This window comes from Muntiacus reevesi, chromosome 19, assembly GCF_963930625.1.
Source record: "Muntiacus reevesi chromosome 19, mMunRee1.1, whole genome shotgun sequence".
NCBI classification, from domain to species: domain Eukaryota; kingdom Metazoa; phylum Chordata; class Mammalia; order Artiodactyla; family Cervidae; genus Muntiacus; species Muntiacus reevesi.
The window spans coordinates 14,190,515-14,211,164 of record NC_089267.1 but is presented as its reverse complement, the minus strand read 5'-3'; the positions used below and the strand labels follow the sequence as shown (position 1 = coordinate 14,211,164).

At 42.5% G+C, this 20,650-nt stretch overlaps 1 protein-coding gene across 4 annotated transcripts in view; it reads left to right on the top strand.

Annotated features, from left to right (window-relative positions):
- Positions 1-20,650, top strand: part of FILIP1 (filamin A interacting protein 1) — a 214,818-nt gene that overhangs the window by 149,328 nt on the left and 44,840 nt on the right. For all 4 annotated transcript variants that reach the window (XM_065911383.1, XM_065911382.1, XM_065911381.1 and 1 more), the window contains one exon: positions 4,655-4,833. In XM_065911383.1, coding sequence (XP_065767455.1) covers positions 4,655-4,833 — 179 coding nt within the window. The remainder of the gene's footprint in view (positions 1-4,654; positions 4,834-20,650) is intronic.

Sequence of the window (20,650 nt, the reverse complement as noted above, 5' to 3'; positions counted from 1 at the left end):
TCGGGGAGTCTTCATCACGTTGAAAGAAGGCAGGAGAGGATGGCCGCCACCGCCCAGGACTCATACCCGGAGTCAGTTCTGACCGGCTGCTCCTTAAAAAAAAAAAAAAAGAAAAGGAGATATTTTAGTCTGTTGAATCACAATGGGTGACAGAGGAAGAAAAGATTAGAGAGCCTAGAGAACAGAGCAATGTGACACCCCCCTCCACCAAAAAAACAGATGCACACACACACACACACACACACCCTATGCTTTCAGACTCAGACATTTGTTTTCTGAATATTACCTTCCACATTGTACATTGTGTGGTCACCCTCCACGAGAGAAGCAAGACCAAGGAGTAATAAGTCTGCCAAGAGGAACCCTTGCTCAACACAAATCTTATCTACTTTTACTTTCCTGAGTTGGATGATCCCTCCTGAGGAGTTTTTCCATAGCACACCTGTGCCTGGACACATCTGTGGCTGTCCTGCCCCAATCCCCTTTCATTTCTCTCATCTTTCCCTTGGAATCTACATCTTCAGGTTTCTTGTGCATGTTCACTCAGAGCCCATCTGCCATAGCTGACACCCTGAGACTCACCCCAAATTGTTTAAAATATCCTACCCTGATCTTCTCAAGTTTTAATTCTTAAGTCTGTCTACATTTTATGTAACCAGTTTGAATAGCTGTTGCAGTCTGCAAGAGAAGGGCCCCATGTGATCTCATGAAGAACCATCTGCAGTTTTACAGGGTGCTCCTCAAATGTTTCCTGGATGCCGACTCCATTTATTTTTTTTTGGTGGAGGGGGTGTCACATTGCTTTGTTCTCTAGGCTCTCCAATCTCTTCTTCCTCTGTCACCCATTGTGATTCAACAAAGACTAAAATATCTCCTTTTCTATAGCCTTATCTTTAAGAGCATTTAGATCCATTTTCCTTCTGTGTAAATACACTTTGGTCTTTTAAGACCTCCCATTTCCTTTTAAGCAGATTTCTCGCTTCCTAATTCCTTAATATTCTTCCCCTTAGCCCTCTGTTGATACCAGACTAAAAATCATTTCCTAAATCGTGATTCTTTCGTCTGAAACACACTGAAATTTCTCCCCATCTCAAGTCCCTGAACTTCTTCTCCACCAACTTGATCCAGGTACACTCTTTTCTCAGGAAATCTTGGCTTTTGGCGCTATGATGACCTCATTCAATTTTCCTTCCACCTCCATCCAAGTGGAAGCTACATTTCCAAAGGAATCGGTGCCCATTTCACTTTCCCTATTCAGTAATAAGAACTCCCGTTCCTCTGTGGTTGAGCCACAGTTTGGAGCCTGAAAACCAAAAGCCCGGGGACACAGTGTACATGATTAATGAATCTACAGAGCTCACAGTTATGGGAGGTTGTCTTCAGAGTCTCAGGACGAGCCACACAGATCTGGGAGGTTAGTTCACCTCAGTCCTCTCCTAGGAGCTCAGTGCGGTTCCAAACAAAATTATGGGACCCAGGGTCTGGCTCGGCCGCTCTATCACTGCTTATGTCAGTTCTTACATCCAGAATTTAAAACTGAGAGCTAAATCCTCACACACTAATGCTTTGTTGCTAAAGAGGAATTTACCAGCTTTGCAGTTTAAAATCTGGGTTTGCAGTGTGGGTGGAAAATGCAGTGCACTCATCAGCGTCTCAGCATCCTTCCATAGGCATTCAGGGACAAAAACACCGTCTTCCTGATTATGCAGTCAGTACTGAGGTCAAGCTGTGCTAATGCAGGTGAGGTGAATGTGGCCCCTGACACCAGCCACTTAGGGGCCTCGCCCCAGCATGGCAGCTGCTGAGAACAGAACAGTCAAAGGCCCACATGGACAGAACATATTAAAGCTAAGGCCGAGTGGTCCCACCTAGGCTGCCCCAGAGCAATTAATATCAGCATATGCTGTTTTTTCTCCAGAATGCCCCGACAGTGTCTCTTTCTCTGGATATTTCAGTCAACCATCCAATTAATAATGCCCCCATCTTCTCCTCTTTTGAAAGGATAGAGGAATAACTGCAGGAGTCTGACACATGACTTGAAACATTAACTTTAGTATTGATATAAATAGATAGATGACCACCACCAAGGTCCTATTACCTTCTCTCCTAAACTTTGGAGGGAGCACCGAGGGAAAGTTTGGATCTTCAGAGCACAGAGTACCATTTTATGGCAGACAGGGTCAAAAGTAAGAAATGAAAAGGCTGGAATTTAATGCCCAGCTCCCTGTCCTAAATACAACCTTCAAATATGTCACCCTTCCTTCATTAGGGAGGAGTGGGTCAGGGTATCAAGATACAGGTAGAAGTTTCTCTTCCAAATAGTCTCAAAAGGAGGGAAGGTCTTACTTTACAACAAAGTTGTTTAGTTGCTTGGTCATGTCTGACTCTTTGTGACCCCATGGACTTGCAGCACACCAGGCTTCCCTGTATTTCACTAACTCCTGGAGTTTGCTCAGACTCATGTCTATCGAGTTGATGATGCCATCCAATCATCTCATCTTCTGTTGCCACTTTATCCTCCTGCCCGCAATCTTTCCCAGCATCAGAGTCTTTTCCAATAGTCAGCTCTTCTCATCAGGTCTCCAAAGTATTGGAATTTCAGCTTCACAAAAGAAGAAGGATCAAAAAGGGGAAAGAGTTGCTCCTTCTACATTTCTGATGATGTTCCAACAATGCTTGACAGATTCTATAGCATGTGGTAAAAATCACACTTGTGGAGAGATGGAGAGTGCTTGGGGAGAATATTTTGTAATAGAAGCTGTTTCAGTGAGAAAGTCTCTTGTATAGACTGTCCCATTAACACTGCAGAAATTTATCAGAATGCATAAAAGTACAGTTAGCCTCCCCAATGATCTCTGGTATGACTGGCTACCGGTTAGCCTAGGTTTCACCAATCTCCTGGTCACCTGCTCTTAGGCAAGAGGGGTGGAGGTCTAATCAGAAGGCACTGAGGATTATGGTGGTAATATCTCTTCTACTTTGGGCCCCACAAATGATTCATTCACAATGAAGGGATGTATACAATTGTGGAGAGAACCTCAGATCCTCCTTATGACTGAAGGGCAAATACGGAACATCCAAGGAATAGCTCTGAAGCTGATCCCCACGGAGCTACTCCCCTGAGTCTTACAGAGTTGGCTGTGGGATTAAAAATGGATCCGAGGACTTCCCTGGTGATCCAGTGGTTAAGAATCTACCTGCCAATGTAGGGGTCACAGGTTCGATTCCTGGTCCGGAAGGATAAAGCATGCGGCAGGGCACCTAAGTGTGTGCCACAAGTACTGGGCTCACACTCTAGAGTCCATGCTCCCCAATGAGAAGCCACTGAAATGAGAAGCTCGAGTATCACAACTAGAGAGTAGCCCCCACTTTCCACAATTAGGGAAAGCCTGCCCCCAGCAACAAAGATCCAGTGCAGCTAAAAAAAAAAAACAATGGCTCCTAAATATGTCTGACTCAACCAGGGCAGTGATTTGAAACAGGCGGGTGGTGGGGCATGGGGACTTTCCCTTCCTGGTGACATCTGACAGCGTTTGTGGATAGTTTTGTCACAACTGCAGGGTTTAGTACCAGCATCTGGAGGGCAGAGGCCAGGGATGCCACTGAGCATCCTCCAATGCACAGGACAACTCCTCAAATAAGAATTAATTCGCCAACAATGTCACTAGTGCTGAGAGCTGTGAACTCCTGCACTAGGGTTTGGAGAGGAGAGTAGGATGGAGAACTATCAATATTGTTAAGATTGGGTACTAATCAAGAAACATTTACTGAACACTTACGTTGTCCCAAGCTCTGGGTTAAGCACCAGGAACTAAAAACATGATCAAGGCATGGTGCCTCAGAGATCTTATACCCTGACCAGAGACACAGGCACAAAAAGCCCTGTAATAATATTTGATAAGATCTCTTAGTTTGAGATATGTGCTCTCCACAAATTCTGAGACTCTCCCTATATTTAGTATCTCTTGAAAGGAGAGGATTGTGGGTCCTTCACATACTTTTCCTAGAAATTCAATTAACTACAGGCTTCAAAAAAATAGAAAAGGGTTGCAATGATGATAATTTCATTCTCCCAGGGGAGGAATTTGCTACATGTGCCCACTGAGCTCTTTATTTTTGTGAGATTATGTGGGATACTGTACTCTCTCTTTCTGAGTACAGGGCTTTGCGCTGTCTCATCAAACAGTGAGTCTGTTTAGGAATCACACATAGGTTCATGGAAAAAAGGTCAGAGGCCAGAAGTTACCGCAGCCTTACCACCAATAGTTCATACAGCCAACTGACCTCGAGAACATGATGGAATGGGGGGAAAGGCAGAGAACAGCAGACTCCATGCCCTCCCCATCAGGTAATAAATCACTGTGCTTAGTTGCTCAGTCATGTCCCACTCTTTGCGAACCCACAGACTGGAGCCCACCAGACTCTTCTGTCCATGGAATTCTCCAGGCAAGAATACTGGAGTGGGTTGCCAGGCCCTCCTCCAGGGCATCTTCCCAACCCAGGGACTGAACCCAGGTCTCCTGCATTGCAGGCGGATTCTTCACCATCTGAGCCACCAGGGAAGCCCCGATAAATCACCAAAGTATTATTTATTTAGAGTTTCACATGTAAATGAAATAAAACATTAAGCCCTTTCCCACGTTGGCTTACTCAGCTGGACAGGCTCGAGGAAAAGCAGAAGGAAACCTACCGGCGCATGCTAGAGCAGCTGCTTCTGGCTGAGAAGTGTCACCGGCGCACGGTGTACGAGCTGGAGAACGAGAAGCACAAACACACGGACTACATGAACAAGAGCGACGACTTCACCAACCTGCTGGAGCAGGAGCGGGAGAGGCAAGTGCGCAGGCTCGACCGGGGGCGGGGCCGCGAGGGGCGGGGCCTCTAGGGGGCGGGGCCTCTAGGGCGGGGCCTCTAGGGGCGGGGCCTCTAGGGGCGGGGCCGCGAGGGCGGGGCTGAGCTCTCATCCGGCCCCCTTCCCTCCACGGGTCAGATTTCCACCCGGGGATCCGGGGACGCTTGCCTGGGGCCTAATTCGTAACTTCTGGATGGTTTGCAGAGAGGGAGACAGACTTTGCCTGGAACTATTAATGTGACCATGTTGGGCCTTCACACAAGTAGGACAACACTGCTGCTGCGGCTAAGTCGCTTCAGTCGTGTCCGACTCTGTGCGACCCCATAGACGGCAGCCCACCAGGCTCCCCCATCCCTGGATTCTCCAGGCAAGAACACTGGAGTGGGTTGCCATTTCCTTCTCCAATGCATGAAAGTGAAAAGTGAAAGTGAAGTCGCTCACTGATGTGAAAAGCCAGAAAGGCACACTCAGGGAGCTTCCATTTTAACCTGATCAACGAAGCACCTCCGGTTGAAAAGCTTCTGTGCTAATTGCCCTTTATTAGAAATAATCAATTTTTCCTCTTTGGGATTAAAATCCACTTCTTTGCAGAAACAAATTACTCAATTTAACCATGTGTTAATAAAATAAATCCTATTCATTCTTAACACGGTTATGGAAAATCTTACTATTTGGTTGTTACAAATTACTTAACTAGAATTACCTGCTTTAACTTTCTCAGGGTTGAGTACCTCTTAAAACTCAATGTAAAACAAATTTAAAAATTCAGTGTCGAGCCTCAAATACGTACGTGGTTTTCTCAGACCAGGGATCGCCACATTTGAAGCAGAGACTTCAAACAGAAATGCTTTGATACTATCCAGCTTTTTCAGCATCTTCTTTTTAGCTTATTCTTTTCCTTTTCCTTACTTCAGCTGAATGGTTACATCTGTGAATTCCACGGTCTTTGAACCAATGACATTGAATTGCGATGCTTTGAGTTACCAAGCGTGTCCACGTCTGTGTTTAGGACTTGCAAATAAGAGTCATTCGGAAAGAGCTTCACCAGTCCCAGCTTTGCTGTGTCTATTCAGTTACAAAAAAGGAGATCTGATCTTCCCATATTAGTTAATTTGTAGAAGTTATTTTGATAACAGAATAATTAAAAGCCTGAAACAATAGGTTTGTGTTAAAATTTTTGGAAGTTATTGGTAATGTTTACTTATTATTGGACTTGGCACATCCCTAGAGGGAGGAGAAATGGATAAGGGAGCAATGGCTGAAGTAGTATGTGTAATACCCTTCTCTTATGGTGCAGCTGGTAAAAAAAATCTGCTTTCCAATGCAGGAGACACAAGGGAGGCAGGTTCCATCCCTAGGTGGGAAAGCTCCCTGGAGAAATAAATTGCAACCCACTCCAGTATTCTTCCTGGAAAATCCCGTGGACAGAGGAACCTGGTGTGCACGCACGTGCGCGTGTAACACACACACACACACACACACACACACACACACACATACCCCGTTTCTTTAAGGCTGTCTTCTGCTCCTAGAGGCTCAAGTTTAGCAACTTCTTGTTTGGATAAATAGATGGTCTAATTTGATATTTTGGGGAAACCAAACGGAATAAACTCCACCTCCTCAACCTCTGTGAACTTTCCAACCTCAAGCATAGGAGGTGAAAACATGATTTTAATCTCAGTGTGAAATCATGTATATCCAAGTGTCTCATATTGGACTGTAGTCAGCTAATAGTAGCAGCTTGTTTGATATTTCTTTTAAAGATCTGAAATCAAATAATTTTAGAGAACAACTGTGTGAATTATTTTCTGATCTGTTTGTAAACCATTTGGTCTAGAATCAGATATGTCTGCTTTTTCTGAAATTTCCCACCTAAGCTAAATGCCTGAGGTGAATTCACCTACAGAGATTGATATAAATGAGGCATGTGAATGGAGAGACTGTACTTACCTAGCTGTTTATTTTTCTTTCTTTTCTTAATTTTTGTGTATTATGAGAATCATTGAAATAATAACAGTTGATGGAGAGCTTTATAGTTCACAAAATACTTTTATAGTCATTATACAGTGAGCTTGTCCCAAGTGTATTTATTTTCTAACTTCACGTTGACCAATTCAAGACTAACAATTCCAATTCCCCACCCCTCTGTTGGAGTTGTTTAATTTTACTAGAGCAACTACACAATGATTTCTCATGAGCAAAGTGTTGTGTGTGTGTTTGCTCAGTTGTTTCAGTCGGGTCCGACTCTTTGTGACCCTAAGAACTGTAGTCCCCCAAGCTCCTCTGTCCATGGGATTCTTCAGGCAAGAATACTGGAGTGGGTTGCCATTTCCTCCTCCAAAAGTGCTGTATAGAAGGTTTTAAAAATCAAAATTGCATTTAAAAATTATATACCTCAAGCTGTTTTTCATAATAATACATTGATGAGCACTACTGGGATATGTCGCCAAACGTACATGCTTATTCAACTACTCTATGGTTTTGAGATAGTATTTTCAAATAGTATTTTGAAATAGTATTTTTGACTCAACAGGTTATACTTCAGTGCTGTGTATATTTTCCTGTCAGTGTTCTTGTCCAGGCCACCCCCCTGACTGATTGCCAGCATACACGCTGTGGGTCCACGCTCACCAGACACTCATTATGCTCAATTAGACACCCTCACTAGGAGGACTCTGATAACTTAAGGTGGCATTCTCTGCATTTCTCTGTGTTCTGAAGCATCCATGGTGACTGGCTTTGCTGAATTCCTGGAGCAGTGAAGCCTTTAGGATTTTCTCAAAGGTCAGGCCCGGGAATCCTGCTGCCCTTTGGAAGCGGCCCTGCTAAATCTGCTTGGGGTTAAATCCTTCTTTTGAAGTAAGCGATCATAATTAGATCTGCTTATGGGGACTGGCAGTTTGCTGACCTGGGGCTTGCTTTCCTGTGGGCAATGACCCCAGGGGCCTGTCCCCACCGGGCCTGGGCCGTGACTCAGGGAGGCCCCAGCGCCCCAAGTGGCTGCTGCACCTGGACTACTGCTGACAGAGAGCTGGCTTTTCCGAGCCTCAGTGGGAGTCCCGGCATAGACTATTCCGAGTACTTCATTTGCTTTCTTGTTTTGCTCTTCCTTCCCTCTTTCTCCAGAAAAGTCCCTTTTGTGAGAAAAAAAAAAAAAAGAGAGAGAAAGAAAGCCAAGAACTTTCCTTCAGAAACATTTCCCGTTGTTTTACCTGTGAGCTTTAGTCGAGGAAGGAAAAAAGTTTGCTCCTTAGAATCACCCAGCTTCTACTGCAGGTGCAGCTCTGCAGGTTGCCTCTTTCCAGACAGCTTTCTGATTAGGTGGTGGCTAGAGGAGGGGGTGCAAAGCCAGGGGACTCGCCAGACTTGCATTGCATCTAGGCTCCATTGTCTATGCCTGTCCTACATTTGAAAAGACCTTGATGCTGGGGAAGATTGAAGGCGGAAGGAGAAGGGGACGGCAGAGGATGAGATGGTTGGATGACATCACCAACTTAATGGACGTGAGTTTGAATAAACTCTGCGAGTTGGTGATGGACAGGGAGGCCTGACGTGCTGCAGTCCATGGGGTCGCAAAGAGTCGGACACGACTGAGCAACTGAACTGAACTGAACTGACTCTGTAAGTGTTTCTCACATCCTCTGGAAAATAGTTAAAGATAATAAAAAGGGACCCAGGCAGATAGGATCAGTAGCAATCAAGATTCAGAGAAATCCTTTGTTTAAAAAAAAAAAAAGCCTTGGCTTAACTAGCATTGCAAAAGACTTCTGAGGTCAGTCCTTCCAAGTCTCTCATTCTATAGGTTGAGTAACTGAAGCCCAGGGTAAATGATGTGGCTCAACTAAGATCACAGAGCAGGTCACTGGGCCAGCAGTCTTGTATGAATGAGTCCCTTGGGCAGAATGGCTTGTTTTATGTTTTCTTCATATGTGTGGGCTCCCCACCTCCAAGTTCTTATGTCCAAACTATGACACAGAATCTTATTAATAAAAGGCAGAATTATGGTTATCAGGAGGATATAAGCAGATATTTTAGGACCACTGGTGTCTTTAGACTGTCAAGATAGAAGCTTTGGAACAGCATCTGTTGGAAGGAGCAGTCTGGGGACTTGTTTTGGAGCAGAGTTTGAGTAGCACACACCAGTATTCCACTTCTGGTACATTCTGATGGGAGACTGATGCTGGTTATAGGGGAGGTAAATAAAGCACCCCCCCAAGCCACCCCATTGTTGTGGCCACTAACCTGGGCCCTGAAAGTGTAAAAACTAAGGAAGCAGAAGTTATTTTCCACTTTTCAGAAGTTGTTAAATTCATCCTATATAAAATTTTCACAAATTAAGTGCCTAAGATGACCAATATTTTTCTCTGGACTTCCTTTCAGTTCAGTTCAGTCACTCAGTGGTGTCCGACTCTTTGCTACCCCATGAACCTCAGCACACCAGGCCTCCCTGTCCATCACCAACTCCTGGAGTTTACCCAAACCCATGTCCATTGAGTCAGTGATGCCATTCAACCATCTCATCCTCTGTCATCCCCTTCTCCTCCTGCCTTCAATCTTTCCCAGCATCAGGGTCTTTTCAAATGAGTCAGCTCTTCGCATCAGGTGGCCAGAGTGTTGGAATTTAGCTTCAACATCAGTCCTTCCAATGAACACCCAGGACTGATCTCCTTTAGGATGGACTGGTTGGGTCTCCTTGCAGTCCAAGGGACTCTTAAGAGTCTTCTCCAACACCATAGTTCAAAAGCATCAATTCTTCGGTGCTCAGCTTTCTTTATAGTCCAACTCTCACATCCATACATGACCACTGGAAAAACCATAGCCTTGACTAGATGGACCTTTGTTGACCAAGTAATGTCTCTGCTTTTTATTATGCTGTCTAGGTAGTAAAGGGCTTCCTTTACTCTAAATCAAAAGACTGATCATAATCTACTATCATCATTTACTTCATGTTTATTTTTACAAATAGTTACAGTTATATTCCCAAATTGGGAATAATTATATTCCCAAATCATAAAGTGGAAATAGCATAAAAAATACACTGGTAACTAGCACTGTTTACAATATAGATGAAAGTATCCTTCATTACATTAAGATTAGATAAAGACTCTTTTTAACTGCTATATTCTCTGTATTTTGAGTCAACTTGACCTTAAAAGACATAATTCTGAGCACATGAGATCAACTTCAGTGTTTATAACTTTATTCTCTATATGAACTGCAAGACTTGTAATTTTAATCATGCACTGCTCTAGGGCTGCTTCAAGAATGTCAGAATACAGAGAATACAGTTATATCAAAGAGTAGTTTGGAACTTACAGAAATATTTGAGGGGGATGTGTGTACATGTTTGTGTGTGTAAATTACGTGGGAGGGCTGTCTAAATCTTTAACCAGAGTTATAAATTTGAAAGCTTTTGGATTCTATAGGCTCAACTGGGCCTACATAAATAATTACATCATTGTGTAATATTGCAGCAAGCCTTCCAAGTATAGGTTTGTTTTTTTTAAAAAAAACTACAAACCAGCATCTCAAGAGAAATCTCTTAACTAGCGCATGCAGGAGCAGGGGTCTGAGAAAGGGGAAATTTCCAAGCCCTGTTTTGATGGTGTTCCTTTAGGCCTGGCAAGCGGGGACAGGCTGCACCATTGCTCTTGCCTGTGGCCAGGAGTGACCGGAGCAAGTTTGTGAAGTCGCTCTAGTGGTCTGGGATCCTAGGAGATATTCTTGGCCCACTTTATAGAAGATGCATATCTGGCTCCTGGCATATTTCCCTTAAGTTTCTCCAATCTAGATGCCTTGTCTCTATTATAATAAAATGGACTTTTCTCCTTGGTAGTTTGGAGAAGCCCAATAAAGCACTTTGTAGAAAAATATCACTGCTGATATATAAAGCATCAAGTTTAATCATGCAGACAGTAATCAATAGGTGAAAGGTATTAGCAGGAAACAGCAGAGCCCACTTGTCTGTGCTTGAAGTGAAGTGAAAGTCACTCAGTCGTGTCTGACTCTTTCCAACCCCATGGACTATACAGTCCATGGAATTCTCCAGGCCAGAATACTGGAGTGGGTAGCCTTTCCCTTCTCCAGCAGATCTTCCTGACCCAGGAATCGAACCAGGGTCTCCTGAGTTGCAGGCAGATTCTTTACCAACTGAGCTATGAGGGAAGCCCTAGCCCTAGGCTTTATGCTGCTCACTAGTGGGTTAGATGTCATTTACAACCCTGATACATTGGGCACACACACATCTTGTTTAATCCTTATAAAACTGTGTGAAGGGACTTCCCTGGTGGTCCTGTGGTTAAAAAAAAAAAAAAAAAAATCTGCCTGCCAATGTGGGTTCAATCCCTGGTCCGGAAAGACTCCACATGTTACGGGTCACCTAAGCCCGCGCACCATTGATGAGCTACCGATGAGCCCTTGCTCTAGAACCCATGCTCCACGACAAGAGAAGCCACCAAATGAGAAGCCCCTGACCACAACCAGGAGTAGCCCCCGCTCTCTGAAACTAGAGAAAGCTGGCACACAGCAAAGAAGACCCAGTGCAGCCAAATTAACTAATTAAAAATAGATAAATAAATCTTTTAAAACTGTATGAAGGGTAGTGACTATCCCTATTTAGAAGATGGGAAAGCAGACTAAATTCCTTCCATGAAGGTCACTTGCCAACAGTTCACTGGAAGAATCAATGTTTGAACTGAATTTCTTACAGTAAAAACTAACAAATGACAACAGCAAAAAAACCTTTTCCACTTCCAATTTATTACCTTCTGATTGAAATGAACATCTCGTTTCTCCAATGTTTGGAGGAAGGAAAGATGACTTAAAATGTTGATTCCTTGGATGCCACGCTGATTCTGTCTGTGGGTTTGGGATTCGAATTCATAGACTTTAACTTGTCATGAGATATGCCACCTACTATCAATATCTTACTGACTAAGAAAATTGCTGGGAATAGTCAGCTTCTAAGAAAGGAGAGGAATTAGAATTCAGAGACTCAATCACAGTTTGACAGTTGACCTTCTGAAAGAACGCCAGGACCAAACTCAACCTTCCGATTCCTCTCACCCTTGTGATATGCAAATCCTACTGAAATGATGGAGACTGTGGTGATTTTGACTTCTCACAGCTAGAGCATTTGTGTTGAGGTGTAGGTGGGGACAGTGTAAAGGAAGTGACGTTGTGTCTTACCTAAAGGGACCAGGCAATCAATGACTCAGATAATTTCCCAAAGTTGCAAGATGGAAAAGGAGTTGGTCCTCTTAAAAGACTCCAGTCATTAACCTATCTACTATTAGCACTTTGGAACTAGGAGCCTGTTACTCAACCTGAACTGGACACTCCATGGGTGAAATATGAATAAGCCCACTAAAAATGTCCTTGAGTTTCATTTCACCGGATCCCAGCTATACAAAAATGCCAAGCCTTCAGTGGATGTGATTGTTTTCCAAGCTTTATAGCATTCTTGTTCTCATTGAATTAGCAGCCTCTGATCTAAGATTCTTCAGAGTTTTAGTAATATAACTTTGAACAGACGTGCCAGGGAAGGTTGATTATCTGATCAACATTATTTTCTAACGAATCAAAGGTTATGATATCAATTAATTTACTTTTCCTGTTTTGGAAAATGTTTCTCAAATGAATTTTACTTTTTTAAGAAAATGTTTAATATAACACAAGAGCCAATTAAGTCATATTTGATGACTCAGGATCTTATAGTGCTGCTCCGTGAGTAATTCCATGAGTATGTTACAACCTCAGAGCCTATTAGATTAGATTCAAATCTAAATGTCAATAATGGTTGCATTTTACTGTGGATAGGATGGTGGAAGATATGAGGGTTTAGCCTGGCTAACCAAGAATTTTAGTTAATTAGATTCAACACATTTGAACTTTTGCAGCAACTACAGCAGCAGAACGGAACCAAGAGAGACTCTGATATTAATCAGAAGGGTGGGATAATAGCTGAAAAAAAATGGGCCATGAGAAAGGGAACACATTGAAAGGGAGGGTTGAGAGACAACAGGCAAGAAACATATTTTACTGCCTAAGATTTTAGCACATAAGAATACCTCAGTCCTGTTATTTGAGACACTTGATTAAAGGAAAGTCCTAGGAAAAGTTAAGAATAGAGAATGTATCTGTAGTTTGAATGTGAGAGATAAAGGGTGAAAACCCAGGAGGCCAGCTCATCAGAGTCTGTCTGGACCAGAATCAATCACCAAATTGTTCTCTTTTAATTTCAGGAAGTTGCCAGACAGTTCTGGAAACTCTAAATACCTGATTCACTGAAGGGGCCTCTTCTGAGAGAAACAGAGGCAGCTTCTTTCACATAACTTTAGTTCTTTCTGTCGCAGGACTCTGCCAATGCCGGTCACACCCAGTTAGCCCGGAAGTGGACAGCTGTCTAGACAGAGGTCACAGAGGTCACACACTCAGATGCCTTAGGTGCCAGGGAAATAGCTGAAGGGCACAGGTCCAGCTTTTTAGCACACACTGCATACACAGTGGGATTCCTGGGACACAGAGAGCCAGCTCTGACTACCGGGAGAAGTCACCATCTGGCTCAGTCCAGCTGACCCTGGCTCAGGGTACCAATTCAGATTTTTCAGGAAAAGGAAGAACTCTGATTCGAGTAAAATCTTCTGAGTCACTGTTCACTTGAATTTATAAAACAATGTGCAGTGAACAAAACTCACCTGTTGGCTGTCGAGTCTCTAATGCAGCTGGTTTGCAACCTTGATGACCTAGGCGTTAGGGAGGCTGCGGCGTCAGAGGAAGCCTGGAAGAAGAGTCCTGCTGAATAGTGTGTTCTGTTCATGGTGATGCACTAGCTCATTGAGATACTCTCTTCGAGCATATGAAACAGAAAGAAAGAAAGACAACAGAAGCCAAGGAAAAACTCAGCAGAGACAGAAATTCAAAGAATAAGGAATACCTCCCTCGTAGGACTGCGTTTCGGTAGACACCTCTCTCTGACCAGGTGCCAAGCACTGGGTCACAAGTGAGTGGTCTCGAGTTACTGCTGCTGCAGGTGTATGCTCCACAGGTGCACAATTTTCCACTTCTCCCAGGGCCTGACTGACTGTGGAGACAGGTTTCTGCATTGAATCAGACTCGGGTATTATTTCCTAGAATTCCCTGGGTGACTCTGTCCTTACCACTTCAAAGACTGAGTCATTCAATTTTAATATTGTTACAGCTTTGACATTTTCACTTGCCAACCTCGTTATAAGAATTTACTGCAGTGTGATAGCAATTGGATTTTTTAACCTAATTTCTTCCGTCACCCTGTGACCTGGTCCTCATTCGAGCAGCCAGCCAAGAGAAACCATAGCCTTGAGGGAAAGTGGCCACAGCTGGAGGAGGGAAGTCAATAGCTTGCCTCCTGGATTCCAGAAGCAAGTATATAGGTGTAGCTTGAGAGAGAATATATAATCAAGGTGATTCAATTTTTGTCACTCCGCCTTTCCTGTTTAGATAAGCTGCTTCTCTTAAGAGAAGAGCAAGACAGCAAGAGAAGTCAATGTCAAAGACAATGCAGAAAAAGAGGCTCTGTTCTGAGTTTCCTTGGGGTGTGGGGGTGGGGTGGAGAAGTGGAGAGAAATATAAACCCCAGAGATATGGGTGTGAAGAATTTGAGAATGGAGCCATCACTAGGTAAAGTCCAAGAGTGTCTCAGTCTGTTTGGGTTGCCATAACAAAATAGACTGCGTGGCTTAGACAGTAGAAGCTTATTTTCTCACAGTTCTGGATGCTGGAAGTTCAAGATCAGCGTACCAGCATGGCCAGGTTTTGGTGAGGCCTCTCTTCCTGACCTGCAGACGTCCACCTTCTCGCTCTGTCCTCACATAGCCTTTTCTCTGTACATGTACGTGGAGAGAGGTCTTCTTAGAGGGCCTCCAGTTCTACTGGACTAGTACCCTACCCTTACGACTTCACTTAACCTTATTACCTCCACAAAGCTGTATCTCCAGTCACACGGGGGGTAGGCCTTCAATATATGAATCTCCGGGGGCAAATAACAAAGGGCATGGCAAAACTTGTGGTTCTCCAATAACTCAAGAGAAAAAGAATAAAACTTGGTGTTTGATGAGTCTAGTTGGAGAGAGCTTGGTATAGCTTCAGTATCCTGCCACCCTAAAGGAATATCTAGATTTCCCCCTCCCCCTGTGTCCCTGAAAGGCCATAGGAATAGCTGATTCAGGGCTGAATGTGAGAACAGAACTGTGACCCATTTGGAGCGGCAATTTGAGCAGGAGGACAGCTGAGACCAGAGACCAGAGAATCTCAGAGAATCTCAGAATCACTGTGCATCTCAGAGAATGCCAGCATGGAAGGATGATGCCTCCATGACCTCTCGCTCATCTCTGATGGCCCCAGAACCCAGCCCCAACTCCAGAAATGGAGTCCTGAAGGGGACACTGATTTTCTGAGGAGTCTCTAAATTTACAAAGGAAAACCTCTGAGTTTACCCAGAATTTACTAAAATAAAGTAGAATGAGGCGGAGGCTGCAGTGTTGGCAGCAGCTGGCCAGTGTAAGATGACAGCAGGTGAGGCGGCTGGGCCTGGAACAGCGGGAGCAGCTGCTGGCAGAAGGGAACCCAAGACAGAAAGCAGGATGCTGGACCTCGACGACTCCAGTGCTTGTGCCTGCTCCAGCCAGACACCCTGCCTTGACCTACCTATCCTTCAGTGAATCCACAGACGTGATTTCTCAGGGGCTCAGCCTGGTCCTGCTTTGAAGATAAAGGAGGAAAGAACTGCTGTTTTACTTAAAAAAGAAAAAAAAGTAAAATGGAATGGGAGCTCATAATAGAAATAAAGAGATACAGAAATATGAAGATAATCGTATTTCTTGCCCACATGAGTTCGAGGCCTGCAGTTAGTATACTGTTTATTAGTAATAATCCTTCTGTGTGCCTGTGTACTAAGGAGAAAGAAGTAGCATTGTGGCTGGTTCCCAGATGGCGCTAGTGGTAAAGAACCCATCTGCCAATACAGGAGACGTAAGAGAGTCGGGTCCCATCCCTGGGTCGGGAAGATCCCCTGGAGGAGGACATGGCAACCCACTCCAGTATTCTGGCCAGGAGAATTCTATGAACAGAGGAGCCTGGTGGGCTACAGTCCATGGGGTCGCAGAGTCGGACACGACTGAAGGAACTTAGCCCGCACGCACGTGGCTGGTTCCAGAGTACTGGGGGCTTCCTGAGTGCTCAGTGATAAAGAATCTGCTGCCCAAAGGAGATGCTGGTCGATCCCTGGGTTGGGAAGATCCCCTGGAGGAGGAAATGGCAACCTTCCATAGATGGAGGAACCTGGCAGACTACAGTCCACAGGGTTGCGAAGAGTCGGATATGACTGAGCATGCAGCACACATGCACCAGAGTACTGAGGGTGTGCTTAGGAATGTGTTGTGAAATTAAGAGGATCATCTGAACTAAGTTTAACTTCTTCAACCACCGTTAACTTCTTCCCTGGGTTACTCTAGCTACATGGTACTAGAAGCCCTCAATATCTGCCACCTAGGGACAAGTTGTTTATTCAAGTCGCCTGCTTTACTTTGGGAGCCAGAGAGCCCTGGATTCAAATTCTGACTCTGCCACTTACTAGGCCAGTTAGATAACTCTTGGGCAAGTATCTAACCTCTCTGATTCTTTACCTATAGAATGGAGATAATCTATCTCATAAAGTTGTTTATGGTCATGAGACAATGAATACGAAGCCCTTTCCAAAAGGCATAGGGTATAATGCCTAAAGGTGGTCGATTCTTCTGTCGATTCTTCTATCAAACTCACTCAAACACACTTAGTGTATCAAACACACTCAGAAGAAAACTATGACAGTTCCATTAGATCACAATTTACATTTTCTCAAACTAAGACATATTGAGAACAATGCAAAATAGTGGAAAGGTAAACTCTACTGTTGGCTCATGGGGTTGCTGTTTTATATTTAGATTACAGGAAAACTGAAAAGCTACTACCAAGAGAGAATCCAATAAGATGAGGCAGTGGGACTTCCCTGGTGGTCCAGTGGTTAAGAATCCGCCTTCCAATGCAGGGGACATGAGTTCGATCCCTGGTCAAGGAACTATGATCCCACAGACCTCGGGGTGACTAAGACCTGTGCAATGTGACTAAAGAGCCCTCATGCTGCAACTGGAGAAGCCAGCTTGAGACAACTACCAAGCCTGTGTGCGCTAAAGCCCGTGCTCCACAACAAGAGAAAAACGCTCACTACCACTAGAGAGAAGGCCCAAACTAGGAACTAGAAAAAGCCCACACACCGCAACAAAGACCAGTGCAGCCAAATAAATAAATAAAAATTGAGAAAAAAAAAAAGAAGCAGCAAGGTATAAAGCTACATATTATCAATATTCAACTATCAAGTTTTCATATTTCCAAAGGACAAAATAATATGAACTGTATTAAATATTAACTATTTAAGAATAAACATAAGAATGTGAAAGAGCTACATAAAGAAAAAGTTTTAGTGCTACCTAGCGATATAAAAAATATTGAGACCAACAGAAAGGCTTATCATTCTAGGACTGGAGAACTAACGTTGTAAAGCTATCATCTCCATATATGAATCCACAGACTTACTGTGGTCCTAATAAAAATGTCATCAGTTTTTTTTTAAGCATGAGAACCAATAAAGTTATTCTATAGTTCATATAAAAATGCACAAGCAAGAATTGTCAAATATTGAAAACAAAAAAAGAGAAGAAAAGTTTCCAGGAAAAAAGTTGTCAGAAAAAAAATCTCATATTAAAACCACAGTAAGTAAAATAGTGTGGCATTGGTACATGAATGGACAGATCGATGTAGTTGATGTATTTTAAGAAATAGATTATAGTACATATAGAAATTTAATACATGTTAAAGATAGCATTCCAAATCAGTTGGAAAAAACCTGATCTCTTAGTAATGACTCTTATTAATGGGTCTCAGTAATGAGTCTCTTAGTAGTGGCTAACTACTAATTACTAAATTATAGTCATTTTTATGTATAGGATAGGTAACTTATTTGTAAACATGAGATACTTGCTCATATTGTAGCCAAGGTTATTTTTTTCTATCCATCAATTTAACAGCTGTGGTTCATCTCAAGGGAAGATTTAGCATTTACTTTTTAAGTTTCCAAAGGATAGATAAATCCCACATAATAAAAAAATATATTTGAAGAATAAAATATATAGCAGGAAAATGACTTTCTAAAAATAAAAGCAGTATTATGATTTTTAGCCACATAAAATTTTATGAGAAATAAAATATGTGGTAACTATCAGTAAGTATCCTTTGGAAGAAAAACTACTACAGTAACTTTGTGGAGGTCACAAATTTACAGCTTTTTTTTTTTTTTATAACTTTGTATATTAAAAAATTAATACATTAAAAAGAAATGACAACACATTTTATTTAGTGAAAAGAATAAAGGCTTAAGCCCAGTTTGGACTGACTTACTAGAATAGCTTGGGGAATAATTATTTTCTTTCCCCAACAGCTGCATAAAACAATGAGAAAAAAAAAAGCTAATCTAAAGAGTTATATCTAATGGTGTATCGAACTGAGGGATTTAAATACATGTATCTTTCAGAGAAGTGATTATGGATTTTTAAATGGAGTCTGGATACAAATTCACTTATTTTGAAAGTTAATGTAGATTTAGCTTATAATTTTGGGGTAGAAAAGGTTGATTATAAGTGGTATAGTATATGTATGAAAATAAAAACTCATGCCTATCTTCACAGTTAAACTGAAAGCTCTCAGGAACTAGAGCAGATGGGAAGTTTTAAGAAACACACCATAAAAATCATTAGGAAATATCAAACAGCTCAGCTAGAATGGAACTTTAATTGCCAGATTTTCAGTCAATAACTACAGCCTTCAGAGTCTACCTAAGTGGCAAAATACAGCGAATAATTTCCTAAGGTAGTGACGGATTTTAAAAAATTATTTCTGATGTATCAATACACTGAGACTGTCCATTATAATTGAGGCAGTTGTAATACTAGGCAATTGATCGATTCTGATAGGCATTCTGTAAGTGAGAAAATACAAAATAAAAATCTACAGATTCTTTTTAGCTAATTGAAGGATTAGTGAGATATGTAAGTTCCAGAGAAAACACCTGAATCCAGGTTGCAAAAACAACTGGGTTAAAAGTGAACATTTCCAACAACTGATTTTGGTCTCCAAATTCCAAGTTAGTTGGATTGCGTTTTTAATTGAACTAATGGTTTATTTCAGCATCATGGATAAAATAAAGTATTGAAAAGTAATAAGTAAGAGTATTCTGGAATGAAAAACCTTGGGAATACTGCCCTAAATGGGCAGCCATAATAAATACCACACAAAAGTTTTTTTTTTTTTTTTTTTTTTTGGCACAAATTCATCTCTAGGAAAGAGTTAAGAAAGTACTGCGAAAATGTGCTGTTTCTTCGCACGGATGATGAATAACTATTAATTTTTTTTCCAGAATGGAGGAAGGTACTCAGATTAGCATTACAAATCCTGGATTTCAAAAAGGGAGCTGGAATTTGGGAAGGTGTGTTTTCAGCGTTTGGTGGTTGCTTCTTTCTGGTTCCTTGACCAAGTGTGCACTCTTTTTCCAAGAATGCTTGTGTTTGGAAAGTACTTCATGGTGATGAAAAGTTTAAACAGAAAAGATTAATCAAAACCTTGGTCTTTCATGCTCAATGCATAACATATTCAGTTCTTGGATGTGAACTCTTAGCTAAGAAACTATTCAAATAATATTTAGGGGCTGAATGTGAGCTTCAACGGCAAGCTACAGGTCAACTTTACTTAATCTTAACTCATTCCTCTTAAGTTCAGAAATACTGTGCCTATAAGGACTGGCGTTAAATTTTCTGTGTCGCTCTCAATTATCCTACAGGAGTTCACTGAGAATTACTGTTATTTATTGCATTCTGAAATGCTTAAGGAAGTACTTGTGTCTGACTTGAAATGTGAAGGAAACCTGAAGTGGTGACCTCTGACTGCTCCACACCAAATAGGCTATTAGAAAAGGGGAATGTTCTGGTTTATGTGTTGTTGTCATTCAGTTGTTAAGTCATGTCTGACTCTTTGCAATCCATGGACTGTGGCACGCCAGGCTTCCCTGTCCTTCACTGTCTCCTGGAGTTTGCTCAAATTCATGTCCATTAGTTGGTAATGCTATCTAATCATCTCACCCTCTGCTGACCCCTTCTCCTTTTGCCTTCAATCTCTCCCAGCATTAGGGTCTTTTCCGATGAGTCGGCACTTTGCATCAGGCAGTCAAAGTATTGGAGCTTCAGCTTCAGCACCAGTCCTTTCAATGAATAGTCAGGGTTGAATGTCACCAAATCCTGCAGTATTCTAATGATGCAAATGTTCTAACTTTACCTACTTGTTTATACCCATCATTCTTCCCTCCAGTACTCTCTGATTTTCTCAGCTTTCGAATGCTCACAGATTTGTCTGACTTCTGTGATTTGCAATATTTGAGAAGTTTTGGATTATATTTCTCCCAAAGAAGGAGATAATTGTGTGTAAAACTACTGCCTGGATTTAGTACACCCTGACCAAGACTTCAGAGAGAGATCTTGGAAGAAAGTTCTGCCCCACCTAAAGAATGCAAGTGCAATGCTTCTAGCATGTCCTGTCCTGTGACTTTCTTCTCCCAGCCTGCCACTCCAACCCCCCAGGATATCCACTTCTAAGAGTTCTGGAACACAACCTCCTCTGCTGCAAAATGTGTCTCGTGATAAAAGTACAGTGAATTGGCAGGCCCAGTGATCACCCACACAT